At 45.9% G+C, this 18,554-nt stretch overlaps 2 protein-coding genes across 13 annotated transcripts in view; one reads left to right on the top strand and one right to left on the bottom strand.

The window, feature by feature from the left end:
* Positions 1-15,705, bottom strand: part of TAF5L (TATA-box binding protein associated factor 5 like) — a 26,639-nt gene extending 10,934 nt beyond the window's left edge. The window contains exons 1-5 of one of the 10 annotated variants that reach the window (XM_079899633.1): positions 13,560-14,906; positions 12,383-12,477; positions 11,359-11,458; positions 5,723-5,867; positions 2,827-2,931 (exon numbers count right to left, since the gene is read on the bottom strand). In XM_079899633.1, the coding sequence (XP_079755759.1) occupies positions 2,827-2,931; positions 5,723-5,864 (247 nt within the window). In that variant the 5' untranslated portion in view covers positions 5,865-5,867; positions 11,359-11,458; positions 12,383-12,477; positions 13,560-14,906. Of the gene's footprint in view, positions 1-1,456; positions 1,536-2,826; positions 2,932-5,722; positions 5,868-7,212; positions 7,327-11,328; positions 11,459-11,976; positions 12,356-12,382; positions 12,512-13,559; positions 14,907-15,044; positions 15,205-15,665 lie in introns of those variants that run through there. The other 9 variants (XM_079899632.1, XM_079899630.1, XM_079899628.1 and 6 more) reach the window with 9 other exon arrangements.
* Positions 15,360-18,554, top strand: part of URB2 (URB2 ribosome biogenesis homolog) — a 26,163-nt gene continuing 22,968 nt past the window's right edge. For 2 of the 3 annotated variants that reach the window (XM_079899625.1, XM_079899627.1), the window contains exons 1-2: positions 15,360-15,585; positions 17,475-17,613. In XM_079899625.1, coding sequence (XP_079755751.1) covers positions 17,488-17,613 — 126 coding nt within the window. In that variant the 5' untranslated portion in view covers positions 15,360-15,585; positions 17,475-17,487. Of the gene's footprint in view, positions 15,586-15,887; positions 16,126-17,474; positions 17,614-18,554 lie in introns of those variants that run through there. The other variant, XM_079899626.1, reaches the window with a different exon arrangement.

Below are 18,554 nucleotides of genomic sequence, written 5' to 3'. Positions count from 1 at the left end.
TGTCTGTCTTTATCTCCAATCTGAAAGCCCATTTTCTTTTTTCTCTTAAAAAAAAATTTTTTTTTATTGGAGTATAGTTGACTTACCATGTTGTGTTAGTTTCTGCTGTACAGCAAAGTGAGTCAGCCGCACACATACACCTATCCACTCTTTTAGATTCTTTTCCCATATAGGTCATTACAGACTACTGAGTAGAGTTCCCTGTGCTGTACAGTAGGTCCTTATTAGTTACCTATTTTGCATATAGTAGTGTGTGTATGTCAATCCCAATCTCCCAATTTATCCCTCCCTGAAAGCCCATTTTCAACAAAGCCGGCTCCTTCGCTGTTCCTGAAAAAATCATCACCGTCTCTGCCCCTTTGCTCATGCCTTCGCACGTAGGCCGGATCCTCCCACTCTGGCACAGATGCCCAGCGTGCAAGTGCTAACGTCGACCCTACCCTCCTCAGGAAGGCTGCCTCTGACCACCCCACGCCAGCCCCTCCCTTCACTCCAAATGCAGCTCCCACAAACACCCAGCAACTGGCTCCGTCTTGGCCTATGAAAACACTCCCCCAGTCACATCTCATGCAAAACTGTGACTTCTAGCCCTCTTATGTTAGGGTTAACTTTCAGTTCAGATTAATGACTACATGTTGTATTTCATCTTGGTGCTCAGGAAATAACTCTTCATTTGACTTGGTTGACTGCTCTTCAGAGCCCTGAAGGTGGAGAAAAATGTTCCAGGAAAAGCAGTCTGTGAGGAAAAACACATATACTCACCCCCTCAAAATAACCTGTGACCAAGGATTAAAAAATTAAATTACAGGGCTTCCCTGGTGGCGCAGTGGTTGAGAGTCCACCTGCCGATGCAGGGGACACGGGTTCGTGCCCCGGTCCTGGAGGATCCCACATGCCGCGGAGCGGCTGGGCCCGTGAGCCATGGCCGCTGAGCCTGCGCGTCCGGAGCCTGTGCTCCGCAACGGGAGAGGCCACAACAGTAAGAGGCCCGCATAGTGCAAAAAAAAAAAAAAGAATTAAATCACAGACAAGGTAACAGACAGCAGCCTTCTCAGTTTTGAAACAAGATGAGAAATTGCGTAGGAAAAGGCTGATGGAGACTATTACAGTGACAGATTCGGAGCTTCCGCGTTGCCTGGCTCCCTCATCAGAGGGCGGGCCCCCATCAATACACTCTCCTGCAATACCTAGCCCAGGACAGTCAGCCTCACGTAAGTACAGGATGACTGAGGGAAAGAGAAGGGCTGGAAGACGCCAGACACTTCTTTCTAAACCAGCTTCCTCACCACTAGGTTGATGAGAGAAGTCTCTCAGGGAGAAATCATAACCGTATTTAAAAAACCGAGTAAAATAACTTTCTAAAAACTGATTTTAAAAAATTTAAAAACTGCTCAAAGCCTCAAAAACCAATGCCAATAATGAAAAATAACTTGATTATCTCCAAGTTCTTGCTTACCTCTGAATGAAATCCTTCTTATAAATCCAATTTTTCTTTTTTTATCTTTAGTGGACATGGAAAGCAGCTGATCACTGTTCTGAGACATTTAACATTTATATGATGTGAGGATCTTAATGGAGTTTCTTTCTTTCCAGTTTAAACATAATAGACTCTTTTTATTAGACCCTTAGTCTTCGCAATTTTTTCATCTTTGTAACAATTCAACAGAATGAGTTCAACAGTCAACAACTGTGAGACTGATAAGATGACCTTCTTCAGGGTTTTATTTTGTAATCTTTATTTCCTGTAACATTTTGGTCATTTTGCCCGACTACGGAATACCAGAAATGTGGATTCTTTCCTTTAAAATACTAACCATTATAAGGGTGAAGTAAAATTAGGACAACTCTAAGTGTGCAAAATTAGGTCTATTATTTTGGTTTATATATTGATCACTTACTATGCCTCTTTACCATTAAAAATTATTAACCTGAGGGTTGTTCAAATAAGGAAAAAAAAATAAAACAACTTCAAAGTATTTTAGCTATAATTTTCTACTAACCAATACATGCTAATTACTCTCCATCCTTTGAGGACAGAGAAAGTTTTGTATTTCTTGTACCTCAAGGTGTTTTGTATAAAGTACTCAACAAAAGACTTTGATTAATAACCAGAATCAACATGGTCTCGCTTAGTGTAATCATCTTTTCAACATTAAAATTATAATCAGTCATCTTAGGACTAGACGAAATCACTTGGTTTTGCCTCTGAATAGCCTTCTTCACTTTACATATGAGGAACTAAAGGCCCCAGAAAGGCTACATGACTACATTTTTTAGAGTGATTAATTTAAAAAGTCATAGAGTGAATTAGAAAAACTCATTAGAACTCATATCTACTGATTCAGTGTGTCTGTGGTTATCACAGCACCCACGAACTGGACTAAATTACAACTTCTAATTTTTTGGTGTTGCTGATTCATGAGGATTACTGTCTTGCATTTTTGGAAATAAGGGGAAAAAACCATTTTGAGATGTACTGTATCACTGGTAGTGATATCAACGTCCATTTCACACCTGCTGCATTTAAGGAGGTTTCCCTACATGGCTGACTGAGCTTCTACTTATTCAACACAAGTCACAGTCACTGTGTTGAAGGCCATGGACAAAACAGTGAGTAACACACCCAGAGCCCTGCCCTTGCACACTTTAATCTCCTGATTTGACGCTCTTGGGAGTTCCAATAGACCATAAGTGTGAATGCAAGGCCTGTGTTCAACCACCTTTGAATCCCTGGTACCTAACACCAGAGCTGGAACACAGATGGTTCTGAGGGAAATTCGCAGCGCCCTTTTTTAACAAGAGAAGGGGGTCGTGTGGAGTACTTACCGGTGAGGAAATTCCGCAGCCGTCCGAACTGCACTTCATATTGCTGGGGCTCTGCCTGGCAAGGGGCCGCAGACACTATGTTGGCACAACCAGATTCTGATTGGACTAAGGAGGAAAAGATACATAAGATGGGGACAGCAAAGACAATCGCCAGCCCAAAACGTGGCAGGATGGATGGAAGGAGGTGCAGCTGTAGCATCTGACATCTCAGCCCGTTTTCAAAGTACGTTGGGGCTTCTGGTTAAATATGACCGACATGCCTACCCCACCCGCTCCTGACACCCAGTGACGTGACAGCAGAGGAACGAAAGGTATAAAGCACAGGGTACGCGAGCTGGACGAGAGAGGAGAGGCACACAGGCTCACGAGAGACTCCTCTGGACGCATCTGACCCCAGGACCTGACACTGTACCATCGTGTGCCTTGGGATGGGTCCATCTTCAACCCCCGTGCTGGGCATTCAGTGGGCCCTTTCAATCTGGAAATTCACGTCTTCCAGTTCTGAGAAATTTTCTTGAATCATTTTGTTGCTTTCTCTCCTGTGTTCTCTTTCTGGGACGCCTACAATTTCGAGGTAGGTCTCCTGAACTGACCCTTTAATGTCTCCCAGATTTTCCATTTTTTGTCTTTCTGCTCTACTTTCTGGGAGGCTTCCTCAACTTTCAACCCTTCGAATGATTTTTCAGTTTCCCTGTCATGTATTTATCTCAATGTTTTCTTCTCTTAAAATAGCAGTCTCTTCTTGTTTCAAGGCTATCAACGATGGTAGTTTTGAAGGTTTTTTTTCTCTCTGCTGTTTGCTTCCTTCAAGTTGCTTCTCACTGTTTCCTTAAATGTTTCATATGAAGCAGATCAGTTTCTTCCAGGATCTGACAGTCCCTAGTTATCTGAAAGTGAGGCACCACAGAGCTGATGGGAACTCTGGGCGTGCGCTTATCACCCAAGAGGACCTGGATGGGCAATTCCCTGCTGGCGATGTCTTTCGGTCCATTCTGTTGGGCAGGACAGATTCACCAGGGGCGAGGCTTTTAATCACCTTCCTGGACAGCAGGTGCCTGGATGGCAGTGTTCTCGGCAGCGAGAGGAGGAAGGAGGCTGGAGTCTCAATACTCAGGATGTAAACATGCACTTCATCGCCATTCTGTGAGTTCATGCTTTCTAACAAGAAAAGCAAAATTCTCCTACCCTTTCTGCTGGGGGTGGGGTGGGGGACCTCACAACTGGGGAGAGGCGGCGGGGGACTGACAAGCCATCTTCAACAACAATCCGGACGAACACCAACGTGCGTGGGACGCACGTGGGAAAGAGGAAGCAGGAATGTAATTAATGCAGCAGGGCCAAGGAGACACGACAGAGAGCATCGAGAGGCGGGGAGACAGATGGGAAGAGAGTCAGCGCCCCTCCAGGAACTCGGACACACGCTGGAAGGCTGCGGGCCCTCCTGCTGCCCCGCCGTGAGGGAACCAGTCTCAAGTCCTACAGTCACAAGCCCTCACAGGCATCCTCCCCTTGCCATTCCGATGACCACCCTTTAGCTCAGGCTGTCCTGACCTCTCACTGGATCACGCTGCGGCCTTCTGACTAGATCCCCTGGCGCCAATCCGGGCCTTCCCCCGTCAACACAGCCACCACGGCCATCCTCCTAGGACCCACATCTGATAACCTGGACACCCGCCCCCAGCTTTGCCCCCCGATAAGCTCCTAATGGTTCTCTGGAAACTCAGCTCATGCCTTCTATGATTTACTGACCCCTGACTATATGCTGGGAACATGAGACCTTCTGGGAAGCCCTTGCGACCTGCCGGCCAACCTGAGAGCACCACCTTCTTTGCTCGTATGGAGGCTGAGCAGCCCTCACGGGACCATGGCACGCCGCCCGCGTGCGCTCATCCGCCTGCCTCAGCTGACTGTAGCAGAGCTCCTCGGGAGCCAGGGTCGAGTCTTAGCTCTCTCGAGAACTTCTCAGCACCTGGCCACCAGCAGGCCTTCACGACCATCTGCTGAACGCAGATGTAAGTATTCCGATTACTCAATCAACAGAAAAACCTAGGACAAAATCTTACAATAATCACACTTTAGAAGCTTCCCGCTTTTCCTGGTGGTTTTCCAGGAACACTGACTCTCCTAATACTCCATCGTATCGAAAAGAAGACAACTGAGAACACAAATTTAACAGTGCTTTGCCCTACTGTCTATCAGCAACAGCACAGGCTCCAATGAACACAGGCCAGCGGGAGCTTATCAAAGGCCGTGACGGCGAGTTTAGAAGGAATTACTCTGGTCCTGTACACTGGCCATCCTACTAGAAACATTAAGGCTTTCATGAATCGATTCCGAGTTCATCGCCTGGCCCTGTCCTTGTCAGGGGAACCCAGCAGAGTCTGAAGGCGAGGGAGAGTGAGTGGGTCTGACACTGAAGGGAAGGAGGCTTCCCCTGAGGAGCCGGGCTGAGCTGGAGAAGGCACTGCCACCTTAAGCTCCCCACACCCGGCCATTTAAAGACGCTCATAACCATCCTGACAGCACGGCAGGAAAAATTTCTCCAAAGTTTTTCTAAAAAAGAATCCAAATCCAATTTCAAAACAAAGAGCAGAAGCAAAAAGAAATGTTAAAAGTCTCAGGAACACGGGTATGATGCCAACATTTCCACCCACTGATCCCAAAGGACTCATCCAACTGGAGAACGTGCCTTCCACGGGTGAGGCCCAAGCGACAGGGGAGGGGACACGTGCAAGAGGGGGACAGAGACCCTGGCCCTAGCTCACGGAAGGAGAAAGTTGCACACGACATCAGGTACAGCTCAAAGCCCCCGGGATCCTGCAGGAGGACGTGTTGGGCGGGGGTTTTCAGAGGCACTTGGGCTGGACGCTGCCTCCGGGACGGGGGTGGGTGGTACCTGCGAGGCTGGTGGCCATCTCCTCGGCGCTCTGCGACAGCCGCAGGCCTTGCTTCAGTGGGCCGTCTGCGTCCCCGTACTGCCGGCGTTTGAGGTAGCAGGACACGGCCATCTGAATCTGCTCGGTGCGCACCCGTTTCATGACCTGAGGGGGAACCATAAGGACAGCCTGACGTCACGCGTGGGTAGAGGCCACGTGGCCAGTCTCCTGGCTGACTTGAGAGCCTTAAGACCAACCTCACCCTCTCTTCCACTTTATGTATTGTCCCGATGAAAACACGGCCAACTTCAATGATGGAAAACAGGAATAGCCTAGATAATAAAGCCCCATGGGACTTCCCTGGCGGGCCAGTGTTAACACTCCGCGCTTCCACTGTAGGGGACATGGGGTCGATTCCTGGTTGGGGAACTAAGATCTCACATGCCTACGTGTTGCAATGTGCGCCCCCCCCCCCCCGAAAAAAAAAAGCTCCACAGATCCTCTGCAAACTCCATTTAGGACCATGATTTCAATCCGCTCCGAGGAATTCCAGGGCCCTGTGTTCCCGGCCGCCCCTCGCTCAGGGAGAGGGGTTCAGGGAGCAGGGAACCAGCCAGAAAGCAGGCAGGAGGCAGCACGAAATCAGAGCCCTGAGACATTCAGAAACCGGGTAAAGAGGTGTTAGAAAGTGAGACGTTAATAATGGGGAAAGGGAGAGCTATGTTTTCTCTTAGCAGTCAGGAAAAGGCTGCTGGCGCTGAGTCAAGGATTTGAGCAGTGTGTTTTCATGTCAATCATACTGTTTACCTCTTTCACACTTTATTTGTAACGCCAGGTACAGAAAAGCATCAACATTGTAAGAGGGTATGTATATGTGTTAGAAAATCTCATGAATTCTTATACGGAAGGAAATGCACTCAACAGGGGTAAATAACTTCTGATAATTCAAGCTAAGTTGGCGGTTCCCCCTCCAAAAGGACTATTTTCCTTGACTGCTAAATTTATTATCAAGAATGACAGGAACCCCTGATACTGCCATGGGCCTCAAACACTCCTCTGCCTGGAGTAAAGAATACTGCAGTCCAGATGACCAGTGACAGCTGAATGAATTTTCTAGGTTCACTTCTGTGATGTAAAAAATATTTTCTTCTTCAGGATCAGAATATTGTGTCCATTTTGGAATGCATGCAACCTTATCCATACACATGTGATGGTCCCCACCAGGGTAACTTTCTCTAAATCAAGGACTTCTAATTTTTTTGTGTGTGGAAGATGTGTTTTTGATAGTTTATTTGGATGTGTTTAAATTTTCAGTTTCAATTACATGCACTGGCTTTCTCCTTTGTGATCTCCTCCATTTGTTTTTAAGATTTAAAATTCCCCCCATTCCAAAAACCTGTTATTTATTTTTTCTTTAAATATTAAAAAAAGTTTATCTGTATCTAATTTTTATCCATTACAATTTCTTTCAGTGTACAATATGTGGTGAATAACCAAACAACTATTTTACCCAGATACTGCAGCAAACAAGTTGTTCCAGAATCATCTGCAAATAAATAATCCTTCCAAACTGATTCATGGTAACTCTTTTAAAACACAATCTGAAGATCGACTTTTCAATTGCCTAAAAGTCACACAACAGAGCAAACAGTGAAGGCTGGAGACATGCACACACAAAAACACATATATTTATATACAAATATAAAATGTTAAGAAATCATAAATATATTATTTTAAACCAGGTGTAAAGAATGATTATATTATCTATGCATTTCATTTCTGGATTACCAGAGACAGTATCAAATATTTGTTAGAAAGGAGGGGCATTGGGTCTGAAATGATTGAGATTCAGTGATACACTGAAACAGTAACAAATTTCCTCATACTGAACCACCTTTCACTATGGAATTTGCCTCACTTGGTTATGGTGTGTTAGTCTTTCACTGTATGACAACTCAGATTTTTTTTTTTTTTTAATTTTTGGCTGCGTTGGGTCTTCACTGCTGCGCGCGGGCTTTCTCTAGTTGCGGCAAGCGGGGGCTACTCTTCGTTGTGGCAGGCGGGCTTTTCATTGTGGTGGCTTCTCTTGTTGAGGAGCACGGGCTCTAGGCGTGCGGGCTTCAATAGTTGTGGCACGTGGGCTCAGTAGTTGTGGCTCGCGGGCTCTAGAGTGCAGGCTCAGTAGTTGTGGCACGTGGGCTTAGTTGCTCTGCAGCATGTGGGATCTTCCCGGACCAGAGCTTGAACCCATGTCCCCTGCACTGGCAGGTGGATTCTTAGCCACTGCACCACCAGAGAAGTCCCCAGATTATTTTTTAATTAAGATTTTTTTTCTATTGTTCATACAAGAATTCTGAGACTTTGAGAGTGGGGATCACTGCTCTAAGTATTCATCTGTCCATTGATGGAGACAGATAATTGTTTCTTTGTGGTTACTAATAAGCATTCCTGTACCAGTTTGACTATTTCAGTGATTCTCTATGGTTTTCTAACCTGGTTACACATAAGAGTCTCCTGCGAGTGTGTGTATAAATCATTTCAGCCTTGGAGATTCTGATTCAATGTAATATTTAGAGAAAAAAAATTTAAGTGCACACAGAGACTGTGAGAGTACTATCCTTTGCCAGTTTGGACCCAAGTCAGAAGCAGTCAATCCACCAGGCTCCCACCCCCGGCCCCGCCACCACACGACCCTACGCCGCTTGCTAAAGATGCTTTCAATCTAACTTCAAGAGTTCTTAGTCTCCAAGCTCTTCCAAAGCAGCCTGATGCCTTGTATTTTGGCTGGGACTAAAACTTTTCCAGACTTCCTACTGCCCATCTCTTGTTGCCATGGGAGTGCATGCTTGTATCAATGTGTGTCCCTTAGTGTTTCAGGTAAGATGGGAGTAAGAGGTCATCTCTCTAACAGGGGAAAAAAAAAAAATGTGCACAGGAAAAGACATGGGAAAACTGACACAGCAGACCCTGCAATGCCAAGTGTCCCCAAGGTGGGACAATGTATATGCATGTCTGAAGAGGAGGGGAAAAGAGAGAGTGAACAGAAAGCGGTGAGAATGAACAATAGTAAAAAACGGGCCATATTGGGGATTACTAGAAACTAGCTGGTAAATACTGATGCCAATGAATTTGCCCAAATTAGCTGTCTGGAACAGCAGTTTCTGGCTCCAAACCACCATGTAGGACAAGGACCTTCCCTGAGGGTGGGCTGTGAGCCAAGAGTCTGGGCGGGAGGAACGCGGGCATCAGTCTCTTGTACAGCCACGCTCAACTGAAATACCAGGGACGTTATCCAACTGACTGCCCTAGACTTGATTCCAGGACACACATATTTCAAGTGAAGCAAATAATAAATGAAATGGGAAAAAACCCCACAAACCTTCTTAAAAACAGACCTGTCTCTTGAGAGACTCAGACATGAGACTAACACTGCAATTCCAAGTTACCTGTTTATCTTTTCCCGTAATTATAAAATCTTTTAAATTTAAATTGAGTTTCAATCTAATTACATCTTTGTTAAAAATTTCAGGGTTTCCCTTAATTTTCAATTGACAGAAAATATTTTAACTTTAAAGTTAAAAATGGATGATCACATACCTTTCTTTTCATGTCACATTATTAGGATTTCTGGAAATTAACACGAGGATTCCAACACAATATGTATCTATGTCTCATGCATTAATAGTTGCCTACTGTTACCAAAGTTGCTACAGAAAATCAGGACATGATCACCTTCCTGCCTTAAAGTAACAACTGTGCAGGAAGAACCACTCTCTTAATACTCTTTGCTACAGCCTAACCCCACCCACTTATGTTCAAATGTGTATGGTTGGTGGAGGGTTGCTCGGAGAGACACCCCCAGCCCAGCACTTCATGGGCTAAGCACTACGCAATTCCATGAGATGCCAATAGAGTACTATATGAACAGTGTGTCTCCCCCTGCCCCTCAGATATAAGGTGTCAGCTTTGAGGATGAATGAGTTCAAAACAAATCCAGGCAAACTCACCACCACTATCCTGAAATCAGTTCCCCAGCTGAGTATACGGACAGTAGCTAGGTGTTTCTGTTGTTGTTGTTTTTTAAAGTAAGTGTATTTTTTTCCAATTATAAATTTATGCTTAAAAACAGATAAAAATTATTTTGTATTTTTTCTTAACTGAGAGGTCATGTAAAGTGCCTAGTAGGTGCTCATATATCAGTTCTCTTCTCTTTCCTTGCAGTATTCTAAGTGCTTATAAAATCCATCAAAAGGTCACTCTTAGTAGCACCTACAAACCTAATAAGCTTTTGCATTAATCATTGTGATAAAATGCTTGTGAAAATAAAAATCGCAGCTGAAAAATAAATGAGCTCGGTTTCAGTCATACATGATATAATTTTTAAATTAGGTTGGCCTTTCATATTCAGGCTTTGCTCAGACACAGACGTAACATGAATACACTTGAACTAAAACCTGTGCTCTTTCCCATGGAGTCCTAAGAAGTAAATGGCACACGAACAAGGCTCACAGCTGCGGGCTCAGGATGCAATGTAGAATCTGGGGGGTTAATTTGGGTAGGAGGGTTGGGGGTGGAGCAGAAATCATACAGCCAGGCAGACAGATGCCCCTAGAACTTGACTAACATCAGCTGGGACCTCCATAAAGTCCCAGAAGTCTTTCCTTGTCAACTACTTCCTTTCCCTGCAGCTTCCTACCTGCAGCCACCCCCAAATCTGCTCCAGTCTCCTTACTCAGCCAGCCGACCCTGCTTCCTATGTCAGCGGGCTATTTACTAAGACTTGAGATTCCTCAACTCTTGTCAAATCTGTCACTTTTCCCCACTATCTTACATGGCTTCTAGGCTGCTGAACACACCACCTCCCCTGCAGGCAGGTCTCTGGCTCCCCTCTTCCACCCTTCACATTCCCTACTGACACAAGACTCGTCCTGTCTCTAGTCAGATCACCTTCCTGAGCTCAAGTCTACAAGACTTCTCTACCTGGACACTGCAAACATCTGAAATTCGATGTGCTCAAATTCTCTTCCTTCCATACGTCTTCCTTTTCCTAGTTTTCCCAGCCAGCTTAATGGTGCCACCATCCACCAACAGAGAAAACCACAACCAAAACCAACCAATCAAATGAAAACTGTCATCTTAAGACGCTTTTCTCTATCTCCCTCCCCCTCACTTCTAAATGGCCATCAACTCTTTATTCTAAACAGGACTCTCTTGGAGCCATTGTGCTACCATGTCCTCACTGCTGCGATCTGACAGCACAAATCACTTCTCACCTGGACTATTCCAACGTCCTCCTACTACTCTAGGCCAACCTCAAACACCCTTTTGAATGCAGCCAGACAAAAAGACTGACTATGCCACTGCCATGCTTAAAATCACCCTCTGCACCCCATGCAGACTGCCCACTCCTGCCATCACTGTTCTCTAGTTCCCCCCCAGATGGAGAGTTCCCTAGAACAGGGCTTTTATCTTTGAAATTCACATTAAAAGTAAAGTGAGTGTCATCTAGCTTCTGCTTGGAATTCTTGACGGTTTACTTTAGGCACATGATTTCTCTGGATTTTTATGAACCAAGAAAGCCACAAATATTTGATGCTTACTTCAAATTTATAGAACGGCTACCTACATTTATCGTGTCTTACGTCATGAAGAATACCTTTCACGTGGGCTCCATTTACAAGCACTGTAGACAGAAGAAACAGGATGCTGTGCTCTCAGAATAAGGGGGATATGGTTTCCTATGTTTATCATTCTCCCTGCAATGGAATTCAAATGCAGCAAGTGAGGTTTTGGAGATGCTTTAATGACACCAAATCCTTTATGTGTGTGTGTCTCACAGAGCAGCCGGATCACTTTTTATTCTAGAGCAGTACTGCCCATAGGACTTCCTGCAATGAAGGAAATGTTCTAGGTCTGCACTGTTCAGTGTGGTAGCCACCAGCCACAAAGGGCTATCTAGCAATTAAAATGTGGCTAACGCAGCTGAAGAATTGAATTTTTAATTTTCATTAAGTAAAATGTAAGCAACCACACATGGCTCGTGCTTTCTGTATTGGACAACACAGTTCCAGAGCATGGCATTACTTTGTGAAACTAAAGCAGCAGTGCCTTGACTTAAAAATGGCAATGCACAAAGTCTTGCAAAACACTTCTGATTCCTAAATTGCCAAATCTCCAAAAATTAGTATTTTGTTAGTAAAAATGGAGCTAACTTTTTATTACTATCAAACACTCTAAGGTTACTAAGATACATATACATTTACATACATCTTACCAGAAAGATATCTTCTTTGACTGCTAAACAAAGATTTATGAATGGGAGTTTTCTATAGTGTTTTCTAAAACTTGCCAGTACACAACATTCTTGAAACCTTCTTGAAGTTAAAAAATGAGACGGGGAAAGGAATTTGTTTCAGTAGACAAACAGAGCAGCAGTTACTTTCTGTAAAATGTTCACATAAAAGGCGAGCTCGAACCTAAGACAACTTTACCCCTGCAATGAGAAAATTAAAAAAGAAAAATTTTTGGCTAACTTAAACTAGAAAAAAACCCTTTAGGACTGCAGATCAATTAGTCAAATGTCTGCTTATAATCTTTAATTTATTAACTTCCATGTATTTTAAAATATAGAAGGCAACACATTAATTCATGAAACAATTTTACGCCAACTATTCACTTACATCTTCAACACCAGCGTCTCTGTAGTCACTGAAGCCACTCTGAATCATCAAATTCCATTTTCCAGAACACACCATCTTCGCTCCTACCAAATCATCTATGATACAGCACTTGATGCTCTCGCTGGAAATCTCAACGCAAGCCATCAATACCGATTCAGGTGGCAGAACTTTTCAAATTTATCACTTACTGTTGAGACATTGGTGGTATAAATATCCCGAACTAGCAATGACTGAGATTGTTTCAGTCCAATATGTATTTCCCAAACAGCATCTTGTTGTTGGAAAGAGTAATTACAGTGCCTGTAACAGGAGAGACTTAAACATGTGGTACCACCCTCTTTTCAGAGGGATACTCTGGGGGGAATCCTGCCTAGTAGTCAGGCATATACAGTACATCCTTGAAGATGCTTTTTAAGAGAGAAGGTTGCCTGGAATGATCTGGTTTCCTCATGCCTTCTCAGAGTGCTCTTTAGGCTTCCAGATTTGGATTCAAATGCCTGCCTCTGCGAAGCAGTCATTTTCCTTTTGGAGTCACAGGCAGACACAAAGCTGCCAGGACAAGTGGCTGGGCCTTCCCTACTTTTAATCCCACACCACTACAGGCACAATCTTTCCAAACGGCTAATCTGACGCCATCTGTGCTCAGCTTAAAAACTTTCTCCTTCCTTCACCAGTGTGGAGGATAAAAAAAATCATCTCCACTGTGTCACCCTGAGGTTACTCTTATCTGCCTTTGTTTACAAAACAGGTGGGTACCACAAGGCCTTCTCGCCTTAGGGGCTTTGGTCAAAATGGCACTCCTAGCTGGTTTAGCTAACTCCCACTCATGCTTCACAGCCTAGCCTGGCCACTTCTTCCTCCCCAAAGCTTCCTTGAGCCTGATTCCTTCCACCCACCAAACCCAGGAACAAACCTCTATCACAGGAATCACCATACTATTTGTTTCCTATACCACCACTACTAATACCTGGCACTTACTGAGTGTACATCACAGGTAAGATACTATTTTAAGTGCTTTACATAGACTATCTCGTTTACGCCTCCCGAGAACCCTATAAGCTAGGGAGCATTCTTCAGATAAGAAAGCTGAGGCTCAAAGAAGTCAGACAGGTGCCCAAGGGTCCATGGTGCCAGGAGGGGAGCTTGGGCCACCTGGCTGCATGGTCTGAGCTCTTACCTTTTACAGTGTCTTGCTGCTCAAAGGCTTCTCTCGGGAAACACAACAGTGAAAGCTTACCAAATGCTTGTTGAGAGAGTGATCACAACAGTTACTACCTGAGAAGCTGGCTGTCTGTCACATGGAGAGGCTAGAAACGGTTTCTAGCACTGTCCACTGGGTAATGCTGGTTTAACAGAGCGCCCCCGGGGCTCCCTTCCAGCTAAAACGAATCATCAAATAAACAAAACAAACAAACAGCCCTTTCTCCAGAGATGTCCTTCATAGGTATTATGAAGGACATCTGTTTGCGAAAGTAAAACCAAAAAACCAGTGACTGAGTAGTTAAGAGGAGCCTTTACCTAGTTCCACAGTGATAGAACCAAACAAATTTCACACATTCAGAGGGAGAAGCAACAAAACTATTCCAAAACACACAAATCTGCTTTACTGTTGGTGACAAAAAACAAACAAAAAAATGGTCAAGGCAAGCCCACTTTTTGGTTTGCCAATTTAACACTGATTTTTAAGGCAGGAATGATTTATAATTGACAAAAATCAAAATTACATTTAACGCAAAAACTTTAGGCCTACGAGGAACCTAGAAAGTATTCTCTGCCAAAAAAAGAAATTGTAATAGCTGATAACTAGTATTTACAGAACACTTCCCACTTGTCAGGTATTTTCACATTCATTAATCCTTTTTTGGGTATCCTGTAAAAGGTCCAGTTTATCAGTCATTACCCCATTTTACTGAAGAGGAAACGAAGGCTCCGAGAGGTTACAGATAGTAGTTACATGGTTTCGACCTGAGGCCGATGTAGTCACCAAGCCCCCTCCGCTACATGAAGCTTCTCCGAGTGTAAAGCTATGGCTCCAAACTCCTCTTCCTACTCCCACCCTCAAGCAGAGCTGGGACCCAGACCGGGGCGGCCACCGTGTCCGCCCTACCCCGCAGCGTTAGGTCACCTAAGAGTAGACGGCCCCTGCCCGCGCGCCCCTCCCAGCGCAGCCCCGATTCCTGCCAGCCGGGTCTCCCTTCCTAGACCTCCACCTGCAAGGTCAGAGATCAGCGCTTCCAGCCTGCCGCCGCGGGGCACGAGCCCAGGGCGCTCTCACCGCTGTCGGGAGGGTAGCACTTCCGCTGAGCCTCCTAGGACACCCGGTCCCTCACCCTCGGCTCCCCCGCCCACGTCGCGCCCGGGCGCTCAGGGCCTCGGGGCTCCGCGGCGCGCACCCCGTACGCGGCTGTCAGGGGCGCGGCCGCCTTGCGGGCGCCCTTGCAGGTGGGCATCGCCGCGCTCGCCCGCGTCCTCCCCGCCACCCTGCGCCAAGTTTCATCCCGACTTCGGCCCACAGACACTTCCCTCTCCCGTAAATGAAGAAGAGGCCGGGCCCGCGCTCCGGGCCTCCAGGCGGTGCCGCCCGCTCGCCCCGCCCCCACCGCCCAGGCCGCGCTGCCGCCTGCGCTGCCGCCCGCGCCCTCGGCCCGCCGCCCGCACTCACTGAACATCCCAGGCGGCTCCCGCTCCCCCCGCCGCCGCCGGGGTCGCCCCGCGTCCGCCTCCGTCGTCTCCGCGGCAGGCTCGCGCTCCGCGGCCGGCTCAGCCGGGCCCCCGCGCCCAGTGCCCCGCCGCCCCCGCGGCGGCTCTGGGCTGCAGCCCCATGACTGATTGACGCGGAGCCGCCGCGGGCTGGGCCGGGCCGCTCGGGCCTCGACGCGCGACCGTCTCCGCCAATGGGCGCGGCGCCTCGGCGCTCGGCTGGCGATGCCTGGCGTGCGAACCGTCCCGCCCCACGTTCCTGCCGCCCGGTCCAGCACCGCCCCGCAGCTCCCAGCGCAGCCGGAGTCCGGAGGAAGGAGCGCGATCCCCCACGTGGTGGCCCCGGAGTCGGTCCCGCCGGTGCTGCGGCCGTTCGTCCCTGCGCGGTCCCCATCCGCGGCTGGCCGCCGGGAGAGCTCCCCACCCGGTGACTGCCCTCCGCCCCGCCCGCCGCCCCTCACGGCGGGGTCTGCGTGAGTTCCTCACCTGGGGGCGGCCTGCAGGTGAGCCCCCTCCCAGCCGACCCTTCGCCCCGCCCGCGGTCCTTCCCAGGTGACCAGGTCCCTCCAAGTGAGCTCCCTACCTGGGCATGGCCCTCCCACGCTGGCTTGCTCCTCCGGCGGCCGCTCGCCTCGCTCCTGGCTGCTCGCTTCCTTCTGTTCCGCAGGGTTTAGCGTGGCCGCGCGAGGACGGACGGGGCTTTGCGGTCCGCACCGGGCTTCCCACGCCCGCTCGCAGGGATCGCTGCGGGCACCGAGGGCCCAAGGTTGACAGATCCGGGAGGGTGTATGGGGCGTCTTTGTAACCAGTTCTGCAGATACTTTTAAAGTACTTTGTAGCTGTCGCCATGGCTGTATAACATTGAATTTAGAAGTTAAATTAGTAGCTGTTGAATGGATATTGGACGTTTCGACAAAGAGGAAGACTGACAGCATTTGACTGTTCTGGCCTCTGAAATAGTGAAGGGTACCGTGCTGAACCTGTCTTTCATCCGATGTTCGCTCATTCCCTGTAAAGATCCCTATTGAGAATTAGCTCTGAAGGTAGGTCTGTAGGATTTCAGACCCCTTAGATTTTAAAAATCCAGCGATCCAGTTCTCAGGATAGCAAATTGTTTTGGTTTGACAGTTATTTAAATTGGAATCACGGGGCTGCGATCTTTTCTCGGTATTTCATTGGCCCTATTTTGTTATTTACGATAATTTTATTTCAGTATTAAGTATCATGAAAAACTTTCTCCCTTGAGGAACTGACTTGTTTACTTTTATGTAATGAAAATGACTTAACCTGATATGTTCTCCCCTTTTTACTTTGGCTTTTAGGAAACTCTAAGCTACATTTACCTCAGTTTTATAGGATTATAGGTGGTTGGTATGTTTGTGTTCCTTCTTTATTCATAATTGTATCCTTCCAGCGTTAATCATGTAACTATATTCTGTAGAGTCTTAGAAGCAGTGTGTGTTGGTAAGTTTATGAAGTTACTGTTGCAGCTGAAAAAACATTCTATCTGTTGGGACTGGGTTTATACTATATTTCTTTTGTATATATTTCTTTTGTATAAGAATATACTATATATTCTTTTGTACTTGTACTATTTCCAAATACTGCTTATTTATCTTTTTTTTTTTAAAGATGATGTTGGGGGGTAGGAGTTTATTAATTAATTAATTATTGCTGTGTTGGGTCTTCGTTTCTGTGCAAGGGCTTTCTCTAGTTGTGGCAAGCGGGGGCCACTCTTCGTCGCGGTGCGCGGGCCTCTCACTATCGCGGCCTCTTTTGTTGCGGAGCACAGGCTCCAGATGCGCAGGCTCAGTAGTTGTGGCTCACGGGCCTAGTTGCTCCGCGGCATGTGGGATCCTCCCAGACCAGGGCTCGAACCCGTGTCCCCTGCATTAGCTGGCAGATTCTCAACGACTGCGCCACCAGGGAAGCCCTATTTATCTTTTTAAACTGTTCAGTGGGGTGGGTCCTAGTATATACTCTATAGTATGTATTAGAATATTTTTGCAGAAAAAACTCTTTCAGTCTAAAACCATGTGTGAACGAATCTTTTCACAAGTAATTTGAACACTTTGGGTTTTGTTCCATTGAATTCCTGCGCACTGACCTCTGAGGGTGTGATGTTTGATCACAGCAGGAATACTTGTATGTGTGTGTGTAATCCATCGTCTGTTTGAATTTCCTCCAAGAAACTCATGGACTCAAGCATCTTATGTATAAACTTCTGCCCAACAGTGTTTAATTCATTAGAAAAATATTTTTAAAGGAATATAAGTTATGTAGACAATAAGGTACATAGTGTTCATTTTCTGCTGCCTATTAAGTTTGACCTTAATATTCTGGTCCTTTATATTAAAAAAATATAATTTTTTTCCATTGCTTTAAATTGTAGGTAAAGCACAGCAATGGCCGCTGTTTATTCTGGCATTTCTCTAAAACTTAAAAGCAAGACAACTTCCTGGGAAGATAAACTAAAACTAGCGCACTTTGCCTGGATTTCCCATCAGTGTGTTCTTCCAAATAAAGAACAAGTAAGTTTAATGTGAAAGTTACATTTCTACAACCTAAACTAATGATCACTTATGTAAATTGCATATTGACATTTAGTTAAAATTTAAAAAGATTAAAGGTTGGGGAAGGGAAACATGGTTAGAAAGTTAAAAGTCCTATCAGTGAGATAAAGTAAGTAGTTAGGTATTACATTAACAAAGTTTTTCTGTTACAAAACCTCAGCATTTCGTTTATGTTTGGAAACATCTCTTATATTCTGAATTAAATATGTGCATCAGTGAGCAAATTAGGATTTAGGTTACAGAAGTTAAGTTCTGAGTCTGTTGGCAGCTTCATTTGTTTGTAAATCCTAAGTGATGCTCCATAAGCAATTCTTGTTGGTGCTTTGTTAAACGTCTTTGGAACTTGATGAATCGAAGGCTGGAAGTAGGGAAGCTTTAGCATTTGTAGTAAACTGAGGGGAAATAGATTAGAAACCGATAGATTAGAAACAGATTAGGAACCAAGAAAGACATAGCTCTTTGTTAACATTTCTCAAGCTTATCTGACTAAGAAAAGCAGTTAATACAATGGAGACACCGGGATGATGAGCTCATGCAGTTAGATACTCATTTGCTAGTATTAAGCAGCACAAAATGTGTCAGGTGGATTACAGCCATTGAAATGATGAGGTCCAGTATGTAGAGCACTAGCAGAGCTAGTCGTTTCTAAATCTGGCTGCACCTGAGAATCATTTTGTCTGTTTGACCTGGCAGCCGTGGCAGGCAATTTCATCAAGGTTTCCACTACCCTTCTCCAGAGAGAGTTTTTTCCTTTTAGCGTTTGTCACTATTCGTGTTGTTATTGACAGTTCTGGTGTCCTGAGCTGAAGCCTCACCACTTTTCCTTGTGTTTATGAATAAGGAAACACGTCACAATAATGGAAACTGTTTATGTCCAGCCCTCCTTTTAATACAGCACT

This window comes from Stenella coeruleoalba, assembly GCF_951394435.1.
Source record: "Stenella coeruleoalba genome assembly, chromosome: 16".
NCBI lineage: Eukaryota > Metazoa > Chordata > Mammalia > Artiodactyla > Delphinidae > Stenella > Stenella coeruleoalba.
This window is presented reverse-complemented; position numbering and strand designations above follow the sequence as displayed.